Source organism: Eurosta solidaginis, chromosome 4 (genome assembly GCF_040869045.1).
Source record: "Eurosta solidaginis isolate ZX-2024a chromosome 4, ASM4086904v1, whole genome shotgun sequence".
Classification (NCBI taxonomy): domain Eukaryota; kingdom Metazoa; phylum Arthropoda; class Insecta; order Diptera; family Tephritidae; genus Eurosta; species Eurosta solidaginis.
Window position 1 is genome coordinate 96983251 of NC_090322.1, and position 22598 is coordinate 97005848.

At 39.4% G+C, this 22598-nt stretch overlaps 1 protein-coding gene across 1 annotated transcript in view; it reads right to left on the reverse strand.

Annotated features, from left to right (window-relative positions):
• Nucleotides 1-22598, reverse strand: part of Spt6 (transcription elongation factor Spt6) — a 430338-nt gene that overhangs the window by 250455 nt on the left and 157285 nt on the right. Inside the window, exon 3 of the mRNA XM_067782298.1 lies at nucleotides 6451-6647. Coding sequence (XP_067638399.1) covers nucleotides 6451-6647 — 197 coding nt within the window. The remainder of the gene's footprint in view (nucleotides 1-6450; nucleotides 6648-22598) is intronic.

Genomic DNA, 22598 nt, shown 5'->3' on the forward strand with positions numbered 1-22598 from the left:
CTATTAGGTGGGGCGAGCATTGCTACAACAACAACAACAACAACAACTCCTACGCAGATTAAGGCATGGCACATTCCTATTTTTTTAATTTTCGGGAATAATGTCCGACAAAATCTTATAAAAAGTTGTTAATATGCGGTTTGACTTACTCGTATAGTGTATTTATAACAAGAAAATGAAAAAGTTAAAAATAATTTTTGGAAATGGCCGTGGCACTTCCCATTTTTCAATCCAGCATTTTCCATTTTTTCGGGCGACCAATTGATGTATCAAGTTAAAATTCGGTGTATATTTCTCCTATATTGTTTTTTTTAATAAAGCATCATATACCGATATTAAAGGCATTATCTTTGCACAAATATCTTTACATCAATTGTATTTTACTTTCAAAGTACCATTATAACAAAAAATTTAATTTAAGAAACTAAAATTTTTAAAAAAGGCTCGCCAATCGCTTCTTCGCTCCGCCAATTGGCGCCAATTGGTCACACCAAGGGAGTTTAGATCGTTTTCCACCTGTTCTTTCCAGCGAAGTGGGAGCCGCCGTCTTCCTTTGCTTTCATAGGCGGGTTCCGATAAAAATATTTTCCTTCATTTGTATAACATGGCCCAGTAAAACTCACTGGATGATGGCTAATATGTGTGAAGTGAGAATGTTGGATCAAAAAGAGAAATAAATGCTGTTAGGAATCAACCTGATGCAAATAAGTGGCTTTTTCAAATTAATGGAGAACCATAATACAGTTTTAACAAACATGGAAGAAGAACAAGAAAGGTTGTCTAAGTTTGGATGTAAACGAACAACATATACTCAGCTAGAGATCTATCGTACAGTTCTTTTAGTTCAGCTTTTTCGCCCTAAGCATTATTGAAATAGGGGTATTTATTTACTGATTTTAAGTCTTTTGTTAGAACTATTCCTCTTTGTACAGGAAATAAGTGTAAAGAGTCTCTTCACAGTAGGTCCATTCTTCTTCACAGATCAAAAAAGGTTGCCACACCCATTTAAAAATATTGAAGTAACGCAGTCGGTCTTCGAGTTATGGCTCCAGAAACGGTAGCCAATGCATGATGAAATAAGAGTCGGTGCCACGCACGTTTCCAAAAATTGTTGCTGTTCATTTATTTTTTATAAATACACTTTAGAAGAAATAGCATATTGACAACTTTTATAAGGTCTTGTCGGCTTTCGAAAATAACAAAAAACCCGATTCTGGAAATTTTCAATGGAAATATGCCACGCCTTAACCTTAAGTTATCGGCCCAAGAGTTTGGAAATTAATTGCCTACGAACAAAGGAATAATTTGAGGGGCGGTACCGCTTTTTCATAAACTTACATTTTTTTAATACAAAATATGTCCAGGCTAATGTACATATGTATGTATGTACATACATATATAAATATGCACAAATGTACATATGGTCATACCTTTGTATGTGTTAATTAATATCTACGTACATATGTATTTACTTGCACCTGCACGCCTTAATACATACATACATTTTTCCTTTTCCGCTTAGTTTTTTTCCTAACATTCATTTCCTAGTTTTCGCCATGTTTTTATGTGTGAACTACATTCCAATTTCCTATTTGTTATGCCATTGTGTAAACTTTGTAGGCTTTCAAATGTCTCCCCTCCTCCAATTAAAACTGGTCTTAAGTTATTTCATCTATGTTACGGTGCATGATCTATATTTTAATTTTGTATACAGTATTTCCTCCTTATATGCATCCCGGTTATAAGCATTTTCCGGTTAAAACCACCAATTTTTTTCTAAAGTTTTGTAATTTTCCCGCTTATAAATACTGAATAAAAATCTATGTTAAATCTTCTTATACACGAATTTATTTGGCTTCTAACTAAATTTACTGTATTAACCATATTACTATTCATTTATCGACTCTATGCATTCTTGCCTGCTACGAAGAATCTACTCACGAACATATAATCGCAGAAGCCTTCCCAGGAGAAAATTTTCTTTCTATATAAGCACTCCCCGCTTATTAACACAGATTTTCGTGCATTTTCTACGGTCTTTATATCGCGGAAATGCTGTAATTGATATAACCACCAAATCTTCACCTTATATCAAAATAATAATTTTGAAACGAAATAACTCCCCCAAGGAGTGTTTTACCAAGCTTCTCCTCCAATTTGTGTTTTGGCTGTGTATGATTTTTCTTATGAATTCCCGAGAACTACAACAGAATGTATGCATACCGGCTCCAAACGTTTTTTATCGTCAAGTAATTCATGGCAGAAAAACACTGGGACGATTTGTTGACAGCAGTCTCTTACGGACCTTAAAAGACCATAAAATTTTTATTTTCAATATGGCTTTTGAACGAAAAGTGATACCGTGATTTTTAGTGAGTAGTGTGTTTTGCGAAGATATGTGAACCGGGTTCCTAAATAACGACCAGAATGGGGCTCCAAAAAGTCCCCAATTTTGTTTTTATAGTACTTATGAGTATTAATTAAAAGAAGTTATTTAGTTTTTCAATAAGCGTTATATTCCATCTGGATATCTAAATTTGTTTCGGAGATATTGTGAAAAATGTGAACAAATATAGGCCCTCGGTCTACCTCGGAGACCATCACGATACCTAAATCAATTTCGAAAATAGCGACCAAAATGTATACTTAAATCGCTATGAAATATATGTACATATTTTGTACAACATGGGTATAGTAAATAAAAAGCGCTGAAAAGACTGCATTATAGAAAAATTATGTTTAGATTGGCCCACAATTTGTTGAAATTCAACCACTATACCTTTGCTTTCCTTTTTTTCTTTCCTTTTCATTTTTTGTCTTTCCTCTACTTTATTTTGCATTCCCTTACCTTTCTTTCCTCTACTCTGTCTTTTTTTAAGTTTTTTCATTTAATCTATTTGATTTTGCTTTACTTTATTTTTTATTATTTATTTTATAACCAACAAAAAACCCACCAAAATGAATGATCTCGCTTGTTTTTGTAAACAATGAATCAGCAATGAAAATTGCATTTTGCCCATATCTTGTGTAGCACAACCAAGGCGAGTCCATACTAGATATATACGCCGCCGATAAACGCCGCCGCCGCCGCCAATTTTGATCGTTTTTCGCACGCCGCCGCCGAATGTCAAAAATATCGGCGCGGCGGCGGCGGCGTCCGGCGCGTTACTATATTTTCTACTCGTTTAAGACTGTTTAGGCCATTTATTGCTCATGTCGAAAATTGGGCGGATATGGTCGAAAGGGGTATCAAGGGATGCGTATCACTGCCAGTTATAAGAAACTAAATGCGAAATTTAACTCTTTCTAACTGTTCAAAAGTTATTTAAAAAAAACAAGCGCTTTCGATGTCACTTTAACACGGACTTAGCATCACCCAATTCACCAAGTTATTAAAACAAAACACTAAAAGAAAAGTTATATAATAAATTTATATGCTCACTTTAAACATTTTTTTTTCAAAAGATTCAAAAAATAATGAACAATGAATTCAAATAAAATGACCCAAGGTGAACATGTTTTCAAATTGTCCTTCAGTTGTTAAGAAAAAGCAAATTACCCAAAAAAGGTGCCGATTTTTTTTTTTAATTTTATATTGCGATTGGCTGAAAGAATAAGCGAAATCAGTGATGCAAAATCCTTTAGTAGGATTCAGGGGTTTAAACACTCCTTTGAATGATTCCCACCTTATACTTACGTTGAAGATTTATGTACGTATGAGAAGGGTTTGAAAAATCACTTAAGCTTACATTCAAAAATCTGTTTTTTATTTGCGAGACTATACAATAGCGTCTGAAATGTTAATTTTGATTTTCACACTTCATCCTTCAACACCCAAGTCTCCCGTTTTGACATTTCCTAAAGTTGGCGGCCCTATCCAAAACTAGTACCTTGGAGTGAATCACATTGGTTATAGCCTGTCAACCAAGTTTAAATATCACCTACACGTTACGGCTCCTTTTACAAATGTGAATACGTAGGATCATATAGTTACCAGGTGAGGCTTTGTCCTTCGCGAGAACATTCAAAGTGCTGAAGCGAAAGCTTTCCCAAGACAGTCGAACTAATGACCGTGTATGCTACTACCCCAACGTCGTGAACAGTCGAACTAGTCTGAAAATTTAAGCTACGCGGCCATCCACAATGAGCTCTTATATCATAAAGCCAGAAAACAGCAGTTAACATCCTTCAACTTAAAATCGGTCGACTTTCATTCTAAAATATCGTTTTGATTTAACGAAGACTATTGAAATCAATGTTGTGAACATAAACGTCTACAAACTTTAGTCTACATTTTAAAAATTTTATCCAGAGTCCTTGTAAAATTTTAATTATGTAGATGCGCCGAGGATTATACGATTTTCACACATGAGTTACGCAATGACATCCACTTAGACTGTTTATGATTTCAAGGGCGGCATCCTTGGCCAAATAGTCACTCCCTAACGTTTCAAGGTGTTTCGCTGGTGTAGCTCGGCAGCATATCGTGACAAAAACATCCGTGAGAAAGTCTTCGGAGCTACGCCTACAGCTTCTAGGAAACTGACGTCGACGAAGTTACATATGATTTCGAAGTCGCAGTCCTATAGCTTCTGTGATGGCATATGGTGTGAGGATCAGGAGGCGTGGTAGCGACTGGTGGTCGGGATTGCTATTGTTCGCACATCGGGAATTGTAGCTCTTAATCATCGGGGATTTTAGCTCGAAAAAACTGGATTCGCGATTCGCCCTGTGCCACAAGAGTCATGAGTGTTAATAGACCATTAATAGCAACCGTAAGTTGCCTTCGTGCACGACCGCCAAACAGCCGCAAGTGATTTAAAGAAATTGTGTTCGCAGCGATTGTTAGGAGTTACCCCAGGTGAAACTTTTGCACGAGATATACACACAAAAGTGCGACCATTTTATGTATCTCTATTTCTCTTCAGCAGACGCAGCAGTACCAACTCCAAAGACCGGGGTTAGATTCGAAGTCTGTCTGGAGTAGGTGAACGAGGGACAATCCTTCCGCAAAGAGGTACTCCTGAAAATTTTTGAACGGTATGCGAGATCTTGAGGCAAAAATCCCGGATCTTTCCGGAATGGCCAACACGTTGATTTCCTTAGGTACATACAAACAAAACCTTTCTTAAATATTATTTTTTTAAATAGAAAAAATCAAGCTCTTTAAACTAAGAACATCGGCGTATTCCGGCGCGCCGCCCACGCCGCTGCCGACGGTATATAATAGAGTCTACGCCGCCGCCGCCGATAAAGTGATCGGCGTAAACCTCTAGTCCTTACCAGGTGGTGGCAAAGCGAATTCAGCCAATTCGCCGTGCATACGAATTTCAAGTCAAAAAAAAATTTGAATTGATTTCGATTAACTGCATATTAAAGTACAAGGCGCTATATGGAAAATAATCAAGAAGAAGCAATCAGCTGTTGGGATAACAAGACCTGCTACGGAATCGTAACATACGATCACGGATCGAAAACTATTTTCACTCAAGCGATACAAATTAGGCTATGCAACTATTTAAAAAAATAATAATACATTGTAATGAATTTCATGAAATTCCGCTTATTCCAAATCTTCTGTTAGTATCGTTTAGTTCGGCAAACAAACAGAATCGTAAGCAATGTTTATATGTATGTTTATATGTAGCTTGCCGCCGTGACGAAAGGGCAGAAGAATCATGCAAATATTCAGACGCATGGAGTTTTCATATTTGCCGTTTTCATTCCGATGAATGTAATCGCGGTTGAGGCAAACGAGCAAACGCCTGAATTGATTATATTCACGCATGCAATAAGTTGGTTGATTTTAAATCAATGTCGATTATGTTCGTTTAAGCAAGTTGGATCATTGAACACCATCATGTTGCCGAATATAATCGAACGTTGTTGTGTTCGATTTTTGCTGTTCTCTGATATGTATGTAGATGGTCGTTAGGCAAATTTACAAGGAAACTTCTTTATGAAATTATAGTAAAAGTTAACATGTACATTTGTATATTTAATAAATTGCAGAAACTCCCCCCCCCCCCCCCCCCCCGCAGCAACGCCCCTGATCCAAATAGATACAAAGAAGGATGTATGTTTGTATGCAGCTTATGGACTCCGAAACCTCTCCCCCGATTGTATTAAAATTTTCAGGGTCGCTTCACGGCAAAACCAATTGTTCCTGTGAAGTTGTACCAGGGACCGATCTATTCGAACAAATTCTATTAACGGTTGGATTGCCTGAAATTCGTTAAATAGGTAGTCATTTGCCTAGATTAGTATACACGACACTTTTTTTCGGGAAGCGGACCAATCTATTCGAATAAATTTTATTCTGCCGGGTCTGCTAGATTATATACTAAAACTGAAATTGTATCATGGTCTTTATGGAGCTATTAGCAGGAAAAAACTTTCACGAAAAACGTACTCAAATTTTCAAATAGTTAAAACATGTATTAAACTTACTTTTCTTTCAACTTTCACACCCAAGTTCTCTTCTATTAAGTCATAGTCGTCATCTTCTAACCGATCGTCCAATTCATCGTCATGCTTTTTTCTTTTTTTCGATCCCGAATCAGAGTCTTCCCCATCACTTGGCTCTTCTTCGATAGGATTGTCATCGATCAGGTCCTTAAGTTCTTCCCGTAAACGTTCTTCGTCATCTAAAAAGAAACAAGTTACATAATTAAACTTAATACTACTTGAATATAAACCACTTTTAATTTAAAACAATATGTTTTACATTATAATTATTGGTAGTACGTCTCCTCTAGATAACTTAACCAATTTTTACCCCTTTTTAAATAAACAAGAATCAGCACGGACCATATCCATGGGTATTTGGTCGCATATTTTAAGTAATACCTCACGAAAGCTTCTCAAGCTCTTTTTTTGATACTTGCTAAGCTTCGACATGATGTAGCCCCTGTAAAAATCCAATGGATTGAGATCAGATAACTAGGTAGACATTCGTCCTCATGGAAAAGGCGTATGCTTTGAAAAATGGGCTGAAAATCAGCTGGCACCACTTAAGAGTATCACTAAAAAAAAAGTTGAAAATATGCCCACTGGTTCAGACACTTAGTAGGGATTTCAAGAATAGAAAAAGTATTTTCGTTATAACTAGTATATCTTTGAGTTAAGCTGGTTCGAGGTCAGGTATAATTAAAAACACAAGCAGTTCTTGTAAAAACCGATATATTTCGATTACCACATAGCTCGCACTTGACGTAAAACGAGAAAAATGGACAATAACAGAAAAGGACACTAAGATACCCAAGAAAATGTTCATTGAAATAATAAAGTAGATATTTTAAGTGAAATAACACAATATATGTATACTCAAATCAAATCCGACATCACCGCCATCCACGAAATACGGTGGAAAAAGTAAGGAAGATCGAAGATTAAAAATTATGACATCTACTGTAGTGACCATGCGCAGTTTCAGCGTCGGATTCGTGGTGGGAGAGATACTTTTTCGCCAAGATCTGAAACCCACACCGAAGATCCTGGGTTCACGCCATGCTCAAAGCAACATCCAAACTTTAGAAAAAAGTTTATTAAATTAGCAGATACTTTCTAAGCGCGGTCGCCCCTCGGCAGTGATTTGGCGATCCGACTGTATTTCTGGCATGAAAAGCCTCTCAGTGAAACCTCCTCTGCCTTGCAGATGCTGTTCGGAGTCGGACTCAGAGCCAGAGTCCCGTCCCTCCAACTTGTGGGAAAAATTAAAAGGAGCAACGCAACTTGGAACAGAAGCTTGGCCTAAAACTTTTTCGGAGGTCTTGCGCCTTATATTTATTTTTTTACTGACGTGCACAAATGTTAACGAACGTCTCGCCGCTATCCGAATAAAAGCAACACTTTTTAATACATATATCATTAATCTGCGCCCATGTAACGACAGAGGAGAAAAGAAGATGAGGTGGAAGACGATTTCTATGAAATCTTCAAATGCACATACGAACGCTGCCCCCGCCATGACATAAAAGTCGTGCTTGGTGCTTCAACGTCAAGGTGGGCAAAGATATTTTTGGCCTCACAGTCCGAAAGCTCAGCCTCCACAATGAAACCTGTCTTACCGGACTGAAGCGGACCGACCTCGCCGGTGCTCGAAACATGGTCATATCCAGCACGAGGTTCATGCATATAAAAATACATCCATCTACATGGCTGTCCTCCGATGGAAATACACGCAATCAGATCGACCATGTTGTGATAGATGGATGTAATGCTTGCAGTATTTTAGATGTGCGCACAATCCGAGGACCTAATATCGAGTCTGTCCATTATCTAGTCGTAGCCAAAATACGCTCCGATCTGCGCGGCTAAAACCAAGGAACAAAGGAAAGGTAGACGTCGAAGGGGTGCAGTCGCAACAGACTGACAATGATTTCGCAACTCGATCCTAACCTATGCTCTCTGAGAGCCTAAGTTAACACAACCGATTGCAACAGAAGTGAGAGCATATCTCTAAAGCCCTACGTACCGCCGTCGAGGAAAAAATTGGTTGCCGTCGACCACGGACAACCAACTAGTACGACGAATAATGCCGCGCAACCGAAAGAACAGACGCTGCCTACAGACCCCGTGGGTTGGGGGCTTAGAATATACCCTCGGCAGGTATGCCTGTCGTAAGAGGCGACTAGAATACCAAATTGATTCACGGGGTTGTGTAGCGCAACCCTTTCAAGGGGTTGCCAGTGCAATATAAAACTTCTCCAACCCAATTTTCAATGGCGAATGCTGTTTCTTTAGCAGCTGAGGCTCTGGCGATCCCACGTTCCTCGTGGATCTAGGGGGTGGGATGGCGGTGTGGAAGGTCTCATGTGGTCATACGAAATCGTTTCCGAGATGTACGGACCAGTACCTTAATGGTGCTTGTTACCGAAACGTGCATCGGCATCCGACAAAGGACCATCGATAACACTTGCAGAGGAGTGAATGCGAGGCACGGTATGCAGGAAGCAACGATAGGTTGCATGAAAATGTCGACAAAAAAGGAAAACGGGGTTGTATTTGGTGATGATTATAGATGAAAAATTCGTTGGATTTGAAATCCTACATGCTCCTATTTCAAAAATATTCACATTTTACATATTTCTGATAGCATCAGTTTTTGCGATATAGAAAAGGCGTCTTTTTGAATCGTTGGAACATATATATGCAATATATATTTGATATTTTATATTTGATACATAAATATATACATACATAAATAACAAAATTTGTAAATCTAATATATAAAATTCTTCTGTCACAGTTTTAGAGGCTTAACTCCTCCGAAACGGCTGAACCGATTCTCATGAAATTTTGTGAGCATATTGGGTAGGTCTGAGAATCGGCCAACGTCTACCTTTTTTTCACTACGTGCCTAGGGTCTTGAGATCAAAACGTGGACCCGGGTACCCCTAGAATGTGTTCATACATTATGGGTATCAAATTGAAGCGGTTGATGTATGCTTTAGTACAGAGTGAGTTTTACACCGCTGGGTGACTACGGTCTCGAGATATAGGCCAATACATGGACCCGGATACCCCTAGAATGTGTGTGTATTATGGATATCAAATGAAAGCTGTTGCTGAGAGCTCTAAAGTTCATTGTGATATTCGATTTAGTCGCATCAACCTGGCAAAACTGATAAATATGCATGCGAAGCCGAAATAAAGACAAGAATTAATAATACACGCCACGGCGGCCACCGTGGTGTGATGGTAGCGTGCTCCGCCTATCACACCGTATGCCCTGGGTTCAACTCCCGGGCGAAGCAACATCAAAATTTTAGAAATAAGATTTTTCAATTAGAAGAAAATTTTTCTAAGCGGGGTCGCCCCTCGGCAGTGTCTGGCAAGCGCTCCGATTGTATTTCTGCCATGAAAAGCTCTCAGTGAAAACTCATCTGCCTTGCAGATGCCGTTCGGAGTCGGCATAAAACATGTAGGTCCCGTCCGGCCAATTTGTAGGGAAAAATCAAGAGGAGCACGACGCAAATTGGAAGAGAAGCTCGGCCTTAGATCTCTTCGGAGGTTATCGCGCCTTACATTTATTTATTTATACCAGAGACGGACTGGGACAGAGACTCGGAGTGGGACTGGGACTGAGACTCGGAAAGGGACTGGAACAAAATACATACCACCCTCTGGGACTGGCAATAAGAGATGAAGAAGAAGGAGAAAAACTTGAGAGAAGAGAAAAGAGAGAAGGAGACTGAGAAAGAGATAAAATGAGACGAAGATGGAGATGAAGCGAAAAAGACGGAGAGAGGAGTGAATACAAAGATTAGGAAAAAGTGTAGAGGGGTAGGGCAGAGCTAAACGGAAAAAGCTTATTAAAATGTATGCAGATAGGCCAAATTAAGGACAGAGCAACGTCTGCCGGGTCTGCTAGTAAATAAATATATATACATGTATATTAGACTGGACACGTTTTGTATGAAAAAAATAAAAGTATATGAAAAAGCTGTACCGACCCCTCAAATTCTTCCTTTGTATGTAGGTAATAAAATTCCAAACTCTTGGGCAGATAGCTTCAGGTTAAGGCGTGGCACATCTGAATTGAAAATGCCCAGAATCGGGGTTTTTTGTTATTTTCGAGAGCCATATCCGACAAAACTTTCTAAAAATTGTTAATACGCTTTTTCTCTTTTAAAGTGTATTTATAACAATTAAATGAATGGCAACAATTTTTGGAAACGGGCGTGGCACCGCTTCTTATTTGATCATGCATTGGCTACCGTTTCTAGAGCTATAACTCGAAGACCGATTGACGTAACTTACACATTTTTAAATGGATGTGGCAACCTCTTTTGACCAATGAAGAAGTATTGAACTACTGTGAAAAACTCTTTACACTTGTTTCCTGCACAAAAAGGAATACTTCTTATAAAATGCTGTATGTGTACAAGTGAAAATGTGTATTATTTATATAAGATTAGCGTAGCCTCGCCCGCTTCGCTAGGCGATACATTCAATGATTTGCTGAAAGAGAATAAAATTAATACGAAAAAAAGGAAATTCTTTGATACAATTTCATTCGAACTTTATTGTAACACTTTTTGGTAGACAACGTTTTTGGTTTTTCCATCTTTTGTAGTTGAACACGTACGTTTATAGTAAGTGTAGGCATGTTTACATGTGTCCATAAAACCGATGATTTTAAACATGCATTGATTTCATCTGCAGCCGTGGATTTTGGGGTCACAGGTAATGTTTGCCTGAAATCTGCAGCCAATAAAATCATGGCACCTCCAAAGACTGTTTGGCTTCCTCGTAGATCTTTCAAATTTCTATCAAGTGCTTCCAATGATTTCTTGTGTGCCATAGTACACTCGTCCCATACGAGAGCTTACATACTTTAAGAACTTTTGCCATTCCAGATGTTTTCGAAATATTACATGTTGGTGTTTCATTTACCTGCATATTCAAAGGCAACTTTAATGCAGAATGTGCTGTGCGACCGCCTTCCAGTAATGTAGCCGCAATTCCGGAGGAAGCGAGTGCCAATGCAACGTTATTATCTGATCGAATTGTTGCTAATATCAATGAAATCAAAAAGGTCTTGCCTGTTCCCCAGGAGAATCCAAAACAAAAAATCCACCAGTTCCATGGCTAACATTATTCATGATTGTATCATAAACATGTTGCTGTTGGTCATTCAATTTCGTTAAATTTGATGCTACAAATGTGTTTAGTTCATTACAATCATAATGGTATTCATGCTCCAGTTCTCGATTGAACATATCATGCATTGGACGATTTGCTGCTGGCAAGCCCAACCGTACTAACGATTTGTTTGAACTCGACAAACAAATGTCGTCAATCCTTATCAGTGCTTCATTGTAAATTTCCAATGTGAATTCCAACTCATAATTATTACAGTATTTCGACGCATTTGGTTTAAAATATCATCTGCCATATAATCTTTGAAATTATTCCATAATTCCAATTGATTAGATGGGGAGCGTATTGCAACTATTATCGAAAATAATGTTCGTATTTGATGTGGACGCTTCGTTGCTGCTTATATAACGCCCCATTTGATATTTTTTAATATCGTCGTTGTCATTTTGGACTGCACCGAATACAGCCATATCGATTCCTTTATTTACATATTTGCAAATGTATTTAATTGATTTAACGGAATTACAGTATTCCACGTTAATATGCGCTTTGAATGTATTGGACAACAATGGACAATATGGAACAATCCAACGATTGTCAACTTCAACATTTTGATTTCCCATCTTAATTATTGTTGATTTACCATTGTCATCAGTGGATCGACGACGATATGCCGGATATCCTTCGTCACCTGTGACCGTATCCGAAATTAATGCTCGTGGGTATCGCTTCGAATATTTTTCATAAATCATGAACGTAGAGTTCACATTCAATGCACCGCAAGGTCCATGTATCATATTTTTTGTGACGACTTCGAACAAATCTGGATCAATCGTTTGATCCGGTATTTCAGCTGATATCACAATATCAATTTGATACGGTGTAATTTTATCAACCAACCAAACGAAATATGTGCGTGTGGTAATCCCCGCTTTTGCCATTCAACGGAATACATATAACAACGCACCTCTCCAAACACTCTATGTTCGACAATAAAGTCCATAAGTGATTTTAGTTTTAGTTTGAAAATACGTGCAGTTATGTCGGGTATATCAATTGGGGATTGGCCAGGAAACAAATGGTCTTTGATTTCACTCCATTGCGGATTTCATGTAAAAGTAATAAACAGATCCGGCCGTCCATAAGCGCGAACATACGCCATGGCATCCTGTGCATATTCATACATGTGTCACGGCATACCAGTATATGTTGTTGGTAATATGATCATTCTACCGATGTCATTCACATTTCCATCGTTATTCACTGCATCCCGTAAGTGAATGTATTCCTCGGACCGTAACTTAGTCTGATTGAATTTTATATAGTTTAAGCGCTCGGTCTCAATTTTTGCATATATATCCACGACAAATTTGTGGAACATGAACAATCTTCTGCATTTCAGAATGTGTGTGCGTTTCTGCGCCTGAATTAAAAAAAATCACATTTGTGAGATTATTATTATCATATGTGAATATTTTTGATGTGTAAACATCTTTGCTCACGGTATGGGGGAATTTTGAATGAAAGATGTAAAATGTAAGTGTAAGATGTAAGCTGTAAGATATAAGATATAAGATGTAAGGTATGGGTGGGTATGGGTATATATATGGAGGATGGTATGGATATGGGGGATATATGATGTAAAATGTAAGATGTAAGGTATGGGTGGGTTTTTTTTTTTTTTTTTTTTTTTTTTTTTTTGTTTTACGAGGAGGATGCATCGAAAGCCTCATAGTCAGTGTGGGACTTTAACCGCACTAAACCTCCTACCGTCTGAGTACCATTTACCCCCCGGTACTACCGTCAAGTATTCCGTCGGGAGGTAGGTTGAGCACTAAGCTCTACGTCTGTCGGGGTCACGTTGCTGTACTTAGATAGTGCCGCGGTATGGTTAACGCTGGGACTGACACGCACTGCTTACTACCTGAATGTGCTTGACGCATACCACTTCTACGAATATTTGCAAGCCTACCTTAAACACTGTGCATATAGTGCTTGTGGCATGCTTGTGCGTTCGACTACTTGTATTGTAGGGTTTTGTTTTTTACATATGTATATATGTGTAAATAAATTTTTTTTTTTTTTGTTTTTTTTTTTCCACAATACGTAACGGGGCTTTCCTCGTACTTCCACCGGTTGGAGAGGTCTTCTCTCCAATCCGAGTATAAACTCTGATTGCATGTGAGACGTTTACCCTCATACTCGTTGTTTCTACGGTTGGAGAGGCCTTGTCTCCAATCCGTAGGTTTGTCGTTGCGTGTATGTTGACTGCTTTTGGTCGCACGGTTGAAGAGGCCGTGTCTCCAATCCGTGCTTTATTCCTTCACCTGGGGCAGTATTCGAACGGTTGAAGAGGCCTTGTCTCCAATCCGTCGCCTGGTTTGCTATTACATTTACCTACATATATTACGGTATTTTCTTATTTTATCATTCTCACGCCGCTAATTGTACGGAGGCCTTGCATTCAATACGTGCTCAGCTCGATCCCCTCCACCTTAGCAATTTGTTATCCACCCACACAACTCGACTGTTCAATGTTCGCTGCTGCGCCGTAGCCTTTCAAGACTTCGTAGACACTTCATTATTTCCGCTAATAGATCGCACGCCGCTGACCATTTTACCTTGCTTTGTAGCATGCATCCAACAATTGTTTCAGGAGTGTAATCCTCTCCAAATATTCTGCACAGTTTGCATCTCGAGCTATAGAACCTAGGACACTCGAAAAATACATGGTAAACATCTTCTACTGTATCGCCGCCGCAGTGATCGCATATGTTGTTAGGCTCGTGATTGAATCGGTGCAAATATTCCTTAAAGCATCCGTGACCACTCAGAAACTGTGTGAGGTAGAAATCCACCTCGCCGTGCTTTCTAGATATCCATATATTAATATCTGGGATACATCGGTGTGTCCAACGACCATTTGTTGAGGCATTCCACCTGAGCTGCCAGTTCTGCACGCTTCGCTCTCGTGCTCCGTTACTTGAGCTTTGATCCCGATAAATCGTTGCTGCTTCTTTTGCTAATATGTCTATAGGACACATTCCTGCGATGATTAGTGCTGCGTCGTCAGAGACAGTTTTAAAGGCGCTACAGACGCGTAGTGCACACAGGCGGTAAGTCGACTTTACCCCGCGGAAGTATGATTTATACTCCGTGGCCTGATGCCAAACAGGAGCCCCGTAAAGTATTTGGCTTTTTACAACGCCAGCCAGAAGTTGACGCCGTCGTTGCTTTGGTCCTCTTGCATTTATCATTATCCTAGATAATGCTGCTACGGTTTTTGCTACCTTTCCATTGGCATACTCTAAGTGGGATTTGAATGACAACCTCCTGTCTATCACAACCCCCAAGTATTTTATTGCAGGCAGCGTGTCGATTTCATGGCGGCCGATTCTTATAGTGACCTGCTCCAACCTTTTCCTACTTGATATGAGTACAGCCTCTGTTTTTTGTTCCGCCAGCTGCAGTCCATTTTTCGTAAGCCACGATTGAACCATCGCTATGCTTGTATTAGATTTGGCGCATATTTCGCCTAGGTGCTTGGCGGTGATTACCAATGCGATATCGTCCGCGAAGCCGATAATTTTCAGCCCATTGGGTACCTTGAGTCGAAATACTCCGTCGTACATAATATTCCAAAGCAGTGGACCGAGCACGGAGCCTTGAGGAACACCGCCTGTGACGTGAAGCTTTTCTACTCCAGCAGCCGTTTCATATTCCAGCACTCTACCTTCAAAGTAGCTGCGTATGATCCTACGCAGGTAAAGGGATATGCCTATCTGCTCCAGCGTGTCTAGAATTTTTGCCCAATTGGCAGTGTTGAAGGCATTTTTTACATCTAAAGTAACGATGAGGCAATATTCCTTAGAGCCTTCGAGCCATCGGGTGCCACTTATGGCTTCTTGGGCCACTTCCTTCACCATGCTCACAGCTTGGATGGTGGATCTTCCTTTCCTAAAACCAAACTGGTTATCGGAAATACCACCCACATCTTCAATTTCTTTTTCGAGTCGATTATAGAGGACTCGCTCAAGAACCTTACCGGCGGAGTCGAGCAGGCAAATGGGCCTGTAGCTAGATGGTTCCGCCGTATTTTTACCAAACTTTGGCAGCAGGACCAGCTTTTGTCGTTTCCATATTGTAGGAAATGTCCCCTTAGCCAAGCATGCATTAAATAGTTCCGCAAATGTTGGCGTGTTATAAGTGAGAGCTAGTTTGAGTGCTCTGTTTGGTACCCCGTCTGGGCCAGGAGACTTGCGGTCTTGCAGTCTATTCACCGCTTGAAGGACCTCGACGACGGTAACCTCGTCAAATAAGTATAGTACGGCGCCTGATGTGGGAGACACTAGCTCCCTTTGCGTGGGAAATAAAGTATCTACCACATTTCTGAGAAAAGAGGGGCATGTTGGCATCGCCTCTCCTTTGTGTTTCAATTTCTTAAAAACCAATTTATAAGCTGTGCCCCAAGGGTCATTCTCGACGTCATCGCAAAGCTTGAGAAAGCATTCGCGCTTACTATCTTTTATTGCTCTCTTAAGTGCGAGTCGCGCTCTTTTGTAGGTAGCTCTGCACTCTAGAAATTCCGGTCTCCCTCTGGCTCGTTGATAGCGCCTCCTAGCCTGAATACACTCTCTCCTTAGGGAGTGTATGCGCTCGTTCCACCAAAATGTGGAACAATGTTGTTTGCGCTTGGTCTTTCTAGCCATTGACGCATCGCATGCTGCTCTAATATCCGCCATTAATTTATTCGCCATGTCGTTAGCACTTCCTCTATGTTCGACTGTTGTCAACATTAGCTTGAATATGTCGGGGTCGAAAGTATTGATATTCCAACCTCTGTTTTTTAGGGGTGCCTGTATAGTGGGCCGCCCTCCCCCCTCGAGGTTGATGTCCACCACAATCGCTGAGTGATCGCTTTGGGTATAGCAATCAGTGATTTTCCACTCAGCCAACCTGAAGAGATTGGCGCTGACAAACGTTATGTCGATTACGGAGCCGAACCCATTTCTTAAGAAGGTGTTTTGCCCACCCACGTTAAGGAGCGCTACATCAAGGCATGCAAATGCTTCGAGCAGAGCCCTCCCTTTGGGAGATGTTCTCTGTGAGCCCCACTCTATAGCCCATGCATTAAAGTCTCCCGCGATGACGAAACGCTCCCGCAACGTCGCATCCATGGCTATTTTCCCGACGATTTCTTCGAACGCGTCCAGCGGCGTACTAGGTGGTATATAGCAACTGTAAACGTAAATGCCATCAATCTTACCGCATACGAATCCTCGTTCCTTAAGTATTAATTCCGCATATAAGGGATTATGTCTGCAGGACCAAATAGCAGTCTTGCTCAATTCGTCTTGTATCCAATTCGCAGTCTTCGCTCTGTAGGGCTCACTAAGAAGTGCTAAGTCAATCTTCAACTCCAAAACTGTTTGTGCCAGAAGGTCCTGGGCTGCTTCACAATGGTTAAGATTAAGTTGCAATAATCTCATAAAGGTCTTTGTTTCTGGACCGCTTCTTTATATACTGGGCACTTATAGCCACCAGTGTGATGGTCTGTGCAGCTGAGCCCTCTTTTAGCGCACAATAAGCACTTAAGCGCGTTAGTGCATGATTTCGCCGCGTGCCCTTGGCCCCCGCACTTTAAGCAAACGCCTTTGAGATTGGATTCGCTGCCGCAGTTTCTTGCTATGTGTCCGAACTCGAGACAGTTAAAGCATCGTTTCGGCTGAACTTTTGCTCGGACTCGGCATATGACCCATCCGATTCGGACTTTACCACTTCTAGTAAGTTCCCGAACTAACTCGGTGGGTAAAGACATAGTCGCAGTCTGCGTACCGCCGTACGCTTTGCGCAAGGATCGCACACAAGACGGCTTAGCATTGAAACCTGCAAGCTGTGTGTTCAGCGCCTGGCAAACCTCTTCAACCGTCGTTACTTCGTCTATATCGCGTATTTCGCACAGAGACTCCTCCTTGAGGGACTTGACATCGGCTTTCCCTGAGAGAGCTTGTCCTACAGCTGCTTCAAGTTTTGCAGTGTCATTGTCCGACTGCCTACTGAGTTGGAAGAGGAGTTCTCCTTTAGCAGTCTTGCGGATCTTACGAACCATTGTGTTCATTTCTCTCAGTGACTTCATTTTTAACCGCTTTAAGGATATCCGCGTATGAGCAATCGCCTGAGCTTTTGATCAGGATTGCGTTGGGGCGGGCTGGTCTCTGCTTCGGGCGCTTTTGCTTTTTAACCGTCGCCCAAGCTCCTCCTTTTTCTGGTTCTTTCACTAACTCCGTTACTTCCTTCGTTGGTGCGTTCACGACTTCTGAGGTCTTTTGTGCGTTCTTCTTCTTCTTTGGTCGCACCTGCGGCGATGGCGTACCCCCGGATGCGCACTCACGGTCACGTTTTGTAGACTTCTGTTGTACGCTTTGTGCCAGAGATGGGGTAGTCTGTGACTGCTTCACTTCCCAGCAAGAATTACTCGTCTTCTTGAGCGCATCCGTGGCTTGCTCGTAGGAGATCGCAATAGCCTTGACCAAATCCCGAAGGTTTTGGTTAATGGTACGTTTTCCACTTCCTACAAACTCCTTCATCTCCTTAATGAGCTTTCCGAGGCACTGGAAAGCATTTTCGTCGTCTGATCCGCCCTCCGCCACTGGCTCTGATTCGCTCAGTCTCTGCGAAGAAGCACTAATGGGTGGAGCGGAACGTGGAGGCGACTGCGCAAGTCTTGACCTCCTGGCGAATGGGTTCATACTGCTGTCTTCGTTTATTTCAACAGGGACAATTGGTGGTGTTCTCATATTGCCCTTCTTCTTATTCTTTTCAGTTATATTATTATTATGTTATATTTGTACTTTTTTTCCATTATATTTATGATTTTAATTTATTTAGTTATATTTTTGGTTATTTGTTTCTTTATTTATTTACTTTTTTTTTTTTCCGCTTTATTTTACCGAATTTTAGTTGATTTTACTTTATTTTATTTTATTTTATTAATTTACTTTAATTTTTAGGTAATATTAGGTGTTTATCATATTATGGTATGTTATATATGCCTATAGCTAGAGGCTTTGTTTAATTTAAAAAAGCTTATTTGAAAAGCTCACTCACTTTGTAGACTTCTGTTGTCCGCTTTGTGCCAGAGATGGGGTAGTCTGTGACTGCTTCACTTCCCAGCAAGAATTACTCGTCTTCTTGAGCGCATCCGTGGCTTGCTCGTAGGAGATCGCAATAGCCTTGACCAAATCCCGAAGGTTTTGGTTAATGGTACGTTTTCCACTTCCTACAAACTCCTTCATCTCCTTAATGAGCTTTCCGAGGCACTGGAAAGCATTTTCGTCGTCTGATCCGCCCTCCGCCACTGGCTCTGATTCGCTCAGTCTCTGCGAAGAAGCACTAATGGGTGGAGCGGAACGTGGAGGCGACTGCGCAAGTCTTGACCTCCTGGCGAATGGGTTCATACTGCTGTCTTCGTTTATTTCAACAGGGACAATTGGTGGTGTTCTCATATTGCCCTTCTTCTTATTCTTTTCAGTTACATTATTATTATGTTATATTTGTACTTTTTTTCCATTATATTTATGATTTTAATTTATTTAGTTATATTTTTGGTTATTTGTTTCTTTATTTATTTACTTTTTTTTTTTTTTTGTTTTTTTAAGTATTATTTTATGGTATATTTTTTTTCCGCTTTATTTTACCGAATTTTAGTTGATTTTACTTTATTTTATTTTATTAATTTACTTTAATTTTTAGGTAATATTAGGTGTTTATCATATTATGGTATGTTATATATGCCTCATTTACCCTATAGCTAGAGGCTTTGTTTAATTTAAAAAAGCTTATTTGAAAAGCTCACTTGTGGTGAGAAGCTTCGCGAAGTCAAAAGCTTGCATCGATTTTGATGCAAGCTTCTACGCATATATCCTCGTCTCGCTTGTGGGGCGAAGGATTGGATACAAAGAGAAGAGAAGGCTCGCTAAACCCACCACACACAGCTGATTATGTGGGTCACAGTTTCGCGCTCTTTCCTTTGAGTTATATAGGAAAATATAAGATTTTTAAAATGTAAATCGATTCGCTTACCAGCGCAGGTTTGGTCTTTTACCGGGCTGTATACAAAGATACAGCCTATACCAACTTACGTTGCACCGATGGAATTTTTTTCCTCGCGTGTTTACCACTTTTATTTGGGCTTTTTTGCCGAGCAAAATTTTCGCGTTCACTTCACTTCACTTCACTCAAGTCCACTTCAAGGTATGGGTGGGTGTGGGTATGTATATGTAGGATGGTATGAATATGGGATTCTTCATTTTCACGAATCATTAATCGATGGTATGTGGGAATTTTGGATTTGAGATGTAAGATGTAAGTGTAAGATGTAAGATGTAAGATGTATGATGTAAGGTATGGGTGGGTATGGGTATGTATATGGAGGATGATATGGATATGAGGGATATACGATGTGAGATGTAAGATGTAAGGTGTGGGTGGGTATGGGTATGTATATGCAGGATGGTATGGATATGGGGGATTTAAGATGTAAGATGTACGATGTAAGATGTAAGACGTAAGATGTGGGATGTAAGATGTACGATGTAAGGTAGGGGTGGGTATGGGTATGTATATGGAGGATGATATGGATATGTGGGACATACGATGTAAGATGTAAGGTGTGGGCGGGTATGTGTATGTATATGGAGGATGGTATGGATATGGGGGATGTAAGATGTAAAATGTTAGATGTAAGATATAAAATGTAGGGTATGGATGGGTACGGGTAATGTCGACAACGATTTTGATATCAATTCGATATCGATAACGATTTCGATATCTTTAACGTGTTGGGCATATGTCGAGACCGTAGTCACCCAGATGTATGAAAATTACCCTCTGCTAAAGAACTCATCAACAGCTTTCATTTGATATCGATTTCGATATCGATAGCGATAACGATTTCGATATCGATAACGTTTTGGGCAATATGTCGAGACCCTAGTCACCCATATGTATGAAAATTACCCTATGCTAAAGAACTCATCAACAGCTTTCATTTGATATCCATATTGTATAAAAACTTTCTAGGGGTATCCGGGGCCACGTTTTGACCTATATCTCGAGACCCTAGTCACCCAGGGGTACGAAAAATTATCATGTACTAAAGCACTCATCAACAGCTTTCATTTGATGCCCACACTGTATAAACATATTCTTGGAGTACCCGTCCACACTTTGGCCTATATTTCGAGACCCTAGTCACCTTTACATATTTCTGATAGCATCAGTTTTTGCGATATAGAAAATGCGTCTTTTTGAATCGTTGGAACATATTTATGCAATATATATTTGATATTTTATATTTGATACATAGATATATACATACATAAATAACAAAATTTGCAAATAAATAAATATGAGGCATTTCATATGAAAAGATAGGTCGACCTCTCCGATTTTCTTCAAATTCGGATGACATGTAGTATTTGACGTCTAGAATAGTTTGGATTTTATTGACAGTTGAAAATTTTTGAAAGCTCTTCTTTGAGTTAAAATATCTTTTAAACTATTAATTTTAGAAAAAAAAATCTTTAAAATTATTGAAGTTTATAAAAAAAATGTTATGTTCTCAAAATTTTGAAAAAAAATATGATTGAAAAATAAAATAAATTTTTTTTTTCAGTGTAAAGTAATGAAGGATATCACCGAAATTTAAAAGAATAGTTTTTTTTCGAAAAAAAAAATTGAAAATTTTATGTTGAATAAATCTATGATTTTTACGCACAGTAAGTTTGTGATACAAAAATTTTTACACTATATAACACTTCAAAATGGCATCCATATTGTTAACAGATGTTTTCTACATATATATTTACCTTCTTATTCATAGAAAATAAAAAAGATTAGTCAAACCTATTTTATTTTCTATGAATAAGGCCGTTAATTAATATATAATGCGAAGTCGGGGTAATTCTATCAAAATTACGACACACATGCATACACACGCGTTTAAAATTCTCCGCAGTTTGACAAACATCACATTTTATAGCTAATGTAAATAAAAAAATTAACAAATCAGCTGTTTAATAACGCCATCTGTAATGAATTCCACTTATTAATAACATGAACATGCACTTCAGTTATTTTTTGTTTATTCTATAGCTGCCGTGCAACGCACAAAATTTGCTTGATGGTTACCTAGCAACGTGTAGTTGTGTGCGTATCGCGCGATGTCGCTTCGCGTTGATGAAAATCAAAATTTTTAGATTTTTTCGCTTGACAGCTGGTCTATTTGATCGTGGCCGACGTCGTTGACAAGCATTAATGTGTTAGTTTTGTGAGAACGTGCAATGAGCAACTTCGCGGAAGAAAAAGATTTTACGTTGCGGTTTATTGAAACCTACAAATTCAAAGGTCGGATGGAAAAAAAATTTCCAAAAATCTGGTAATTTTCTTAGTGGCTTAAGATTAGTATCTTATTATATTAAAATTGAATAAGCTACAAAACTGCATACTCGAAAAAATTCTTAGAAGAAAGTTGAAAAATTTTTATGAAAATTCGCAAAATTTACAAGCAATAAAAAATTGTCAGCCGATGACATGTTTACGTCTGCAGGCTACGAATTTTCAATACAAATGGCGCTTGATGCTTTCTGCTTGTGTGGTGGCCGGGCAAGCGACAATCACCCGAAACGCACACAACTACACGTTGCTATGGTAACCATCAAGCAAATTTTGTGCGTTGCCCGTCGGCTTATCGCAGTAGTCATTGATTTTGTGAACTTCTTTTATTTATTACCTTATGAAAATTGTTTGCATTTCATAGTCATTTGCTATTTGATTCATACAAGAAAGGTTCTTATCCAAAGCTGTTCGCTGTATTTCTTACAAACTATCATAGATATATACATATTCTGATTCCCAAAAATGCCAAATAAAAAATTTTGTTGTAATCCATTTGATTTGCCTAATCACAACTGGGTTAAAAAAAAATGTAG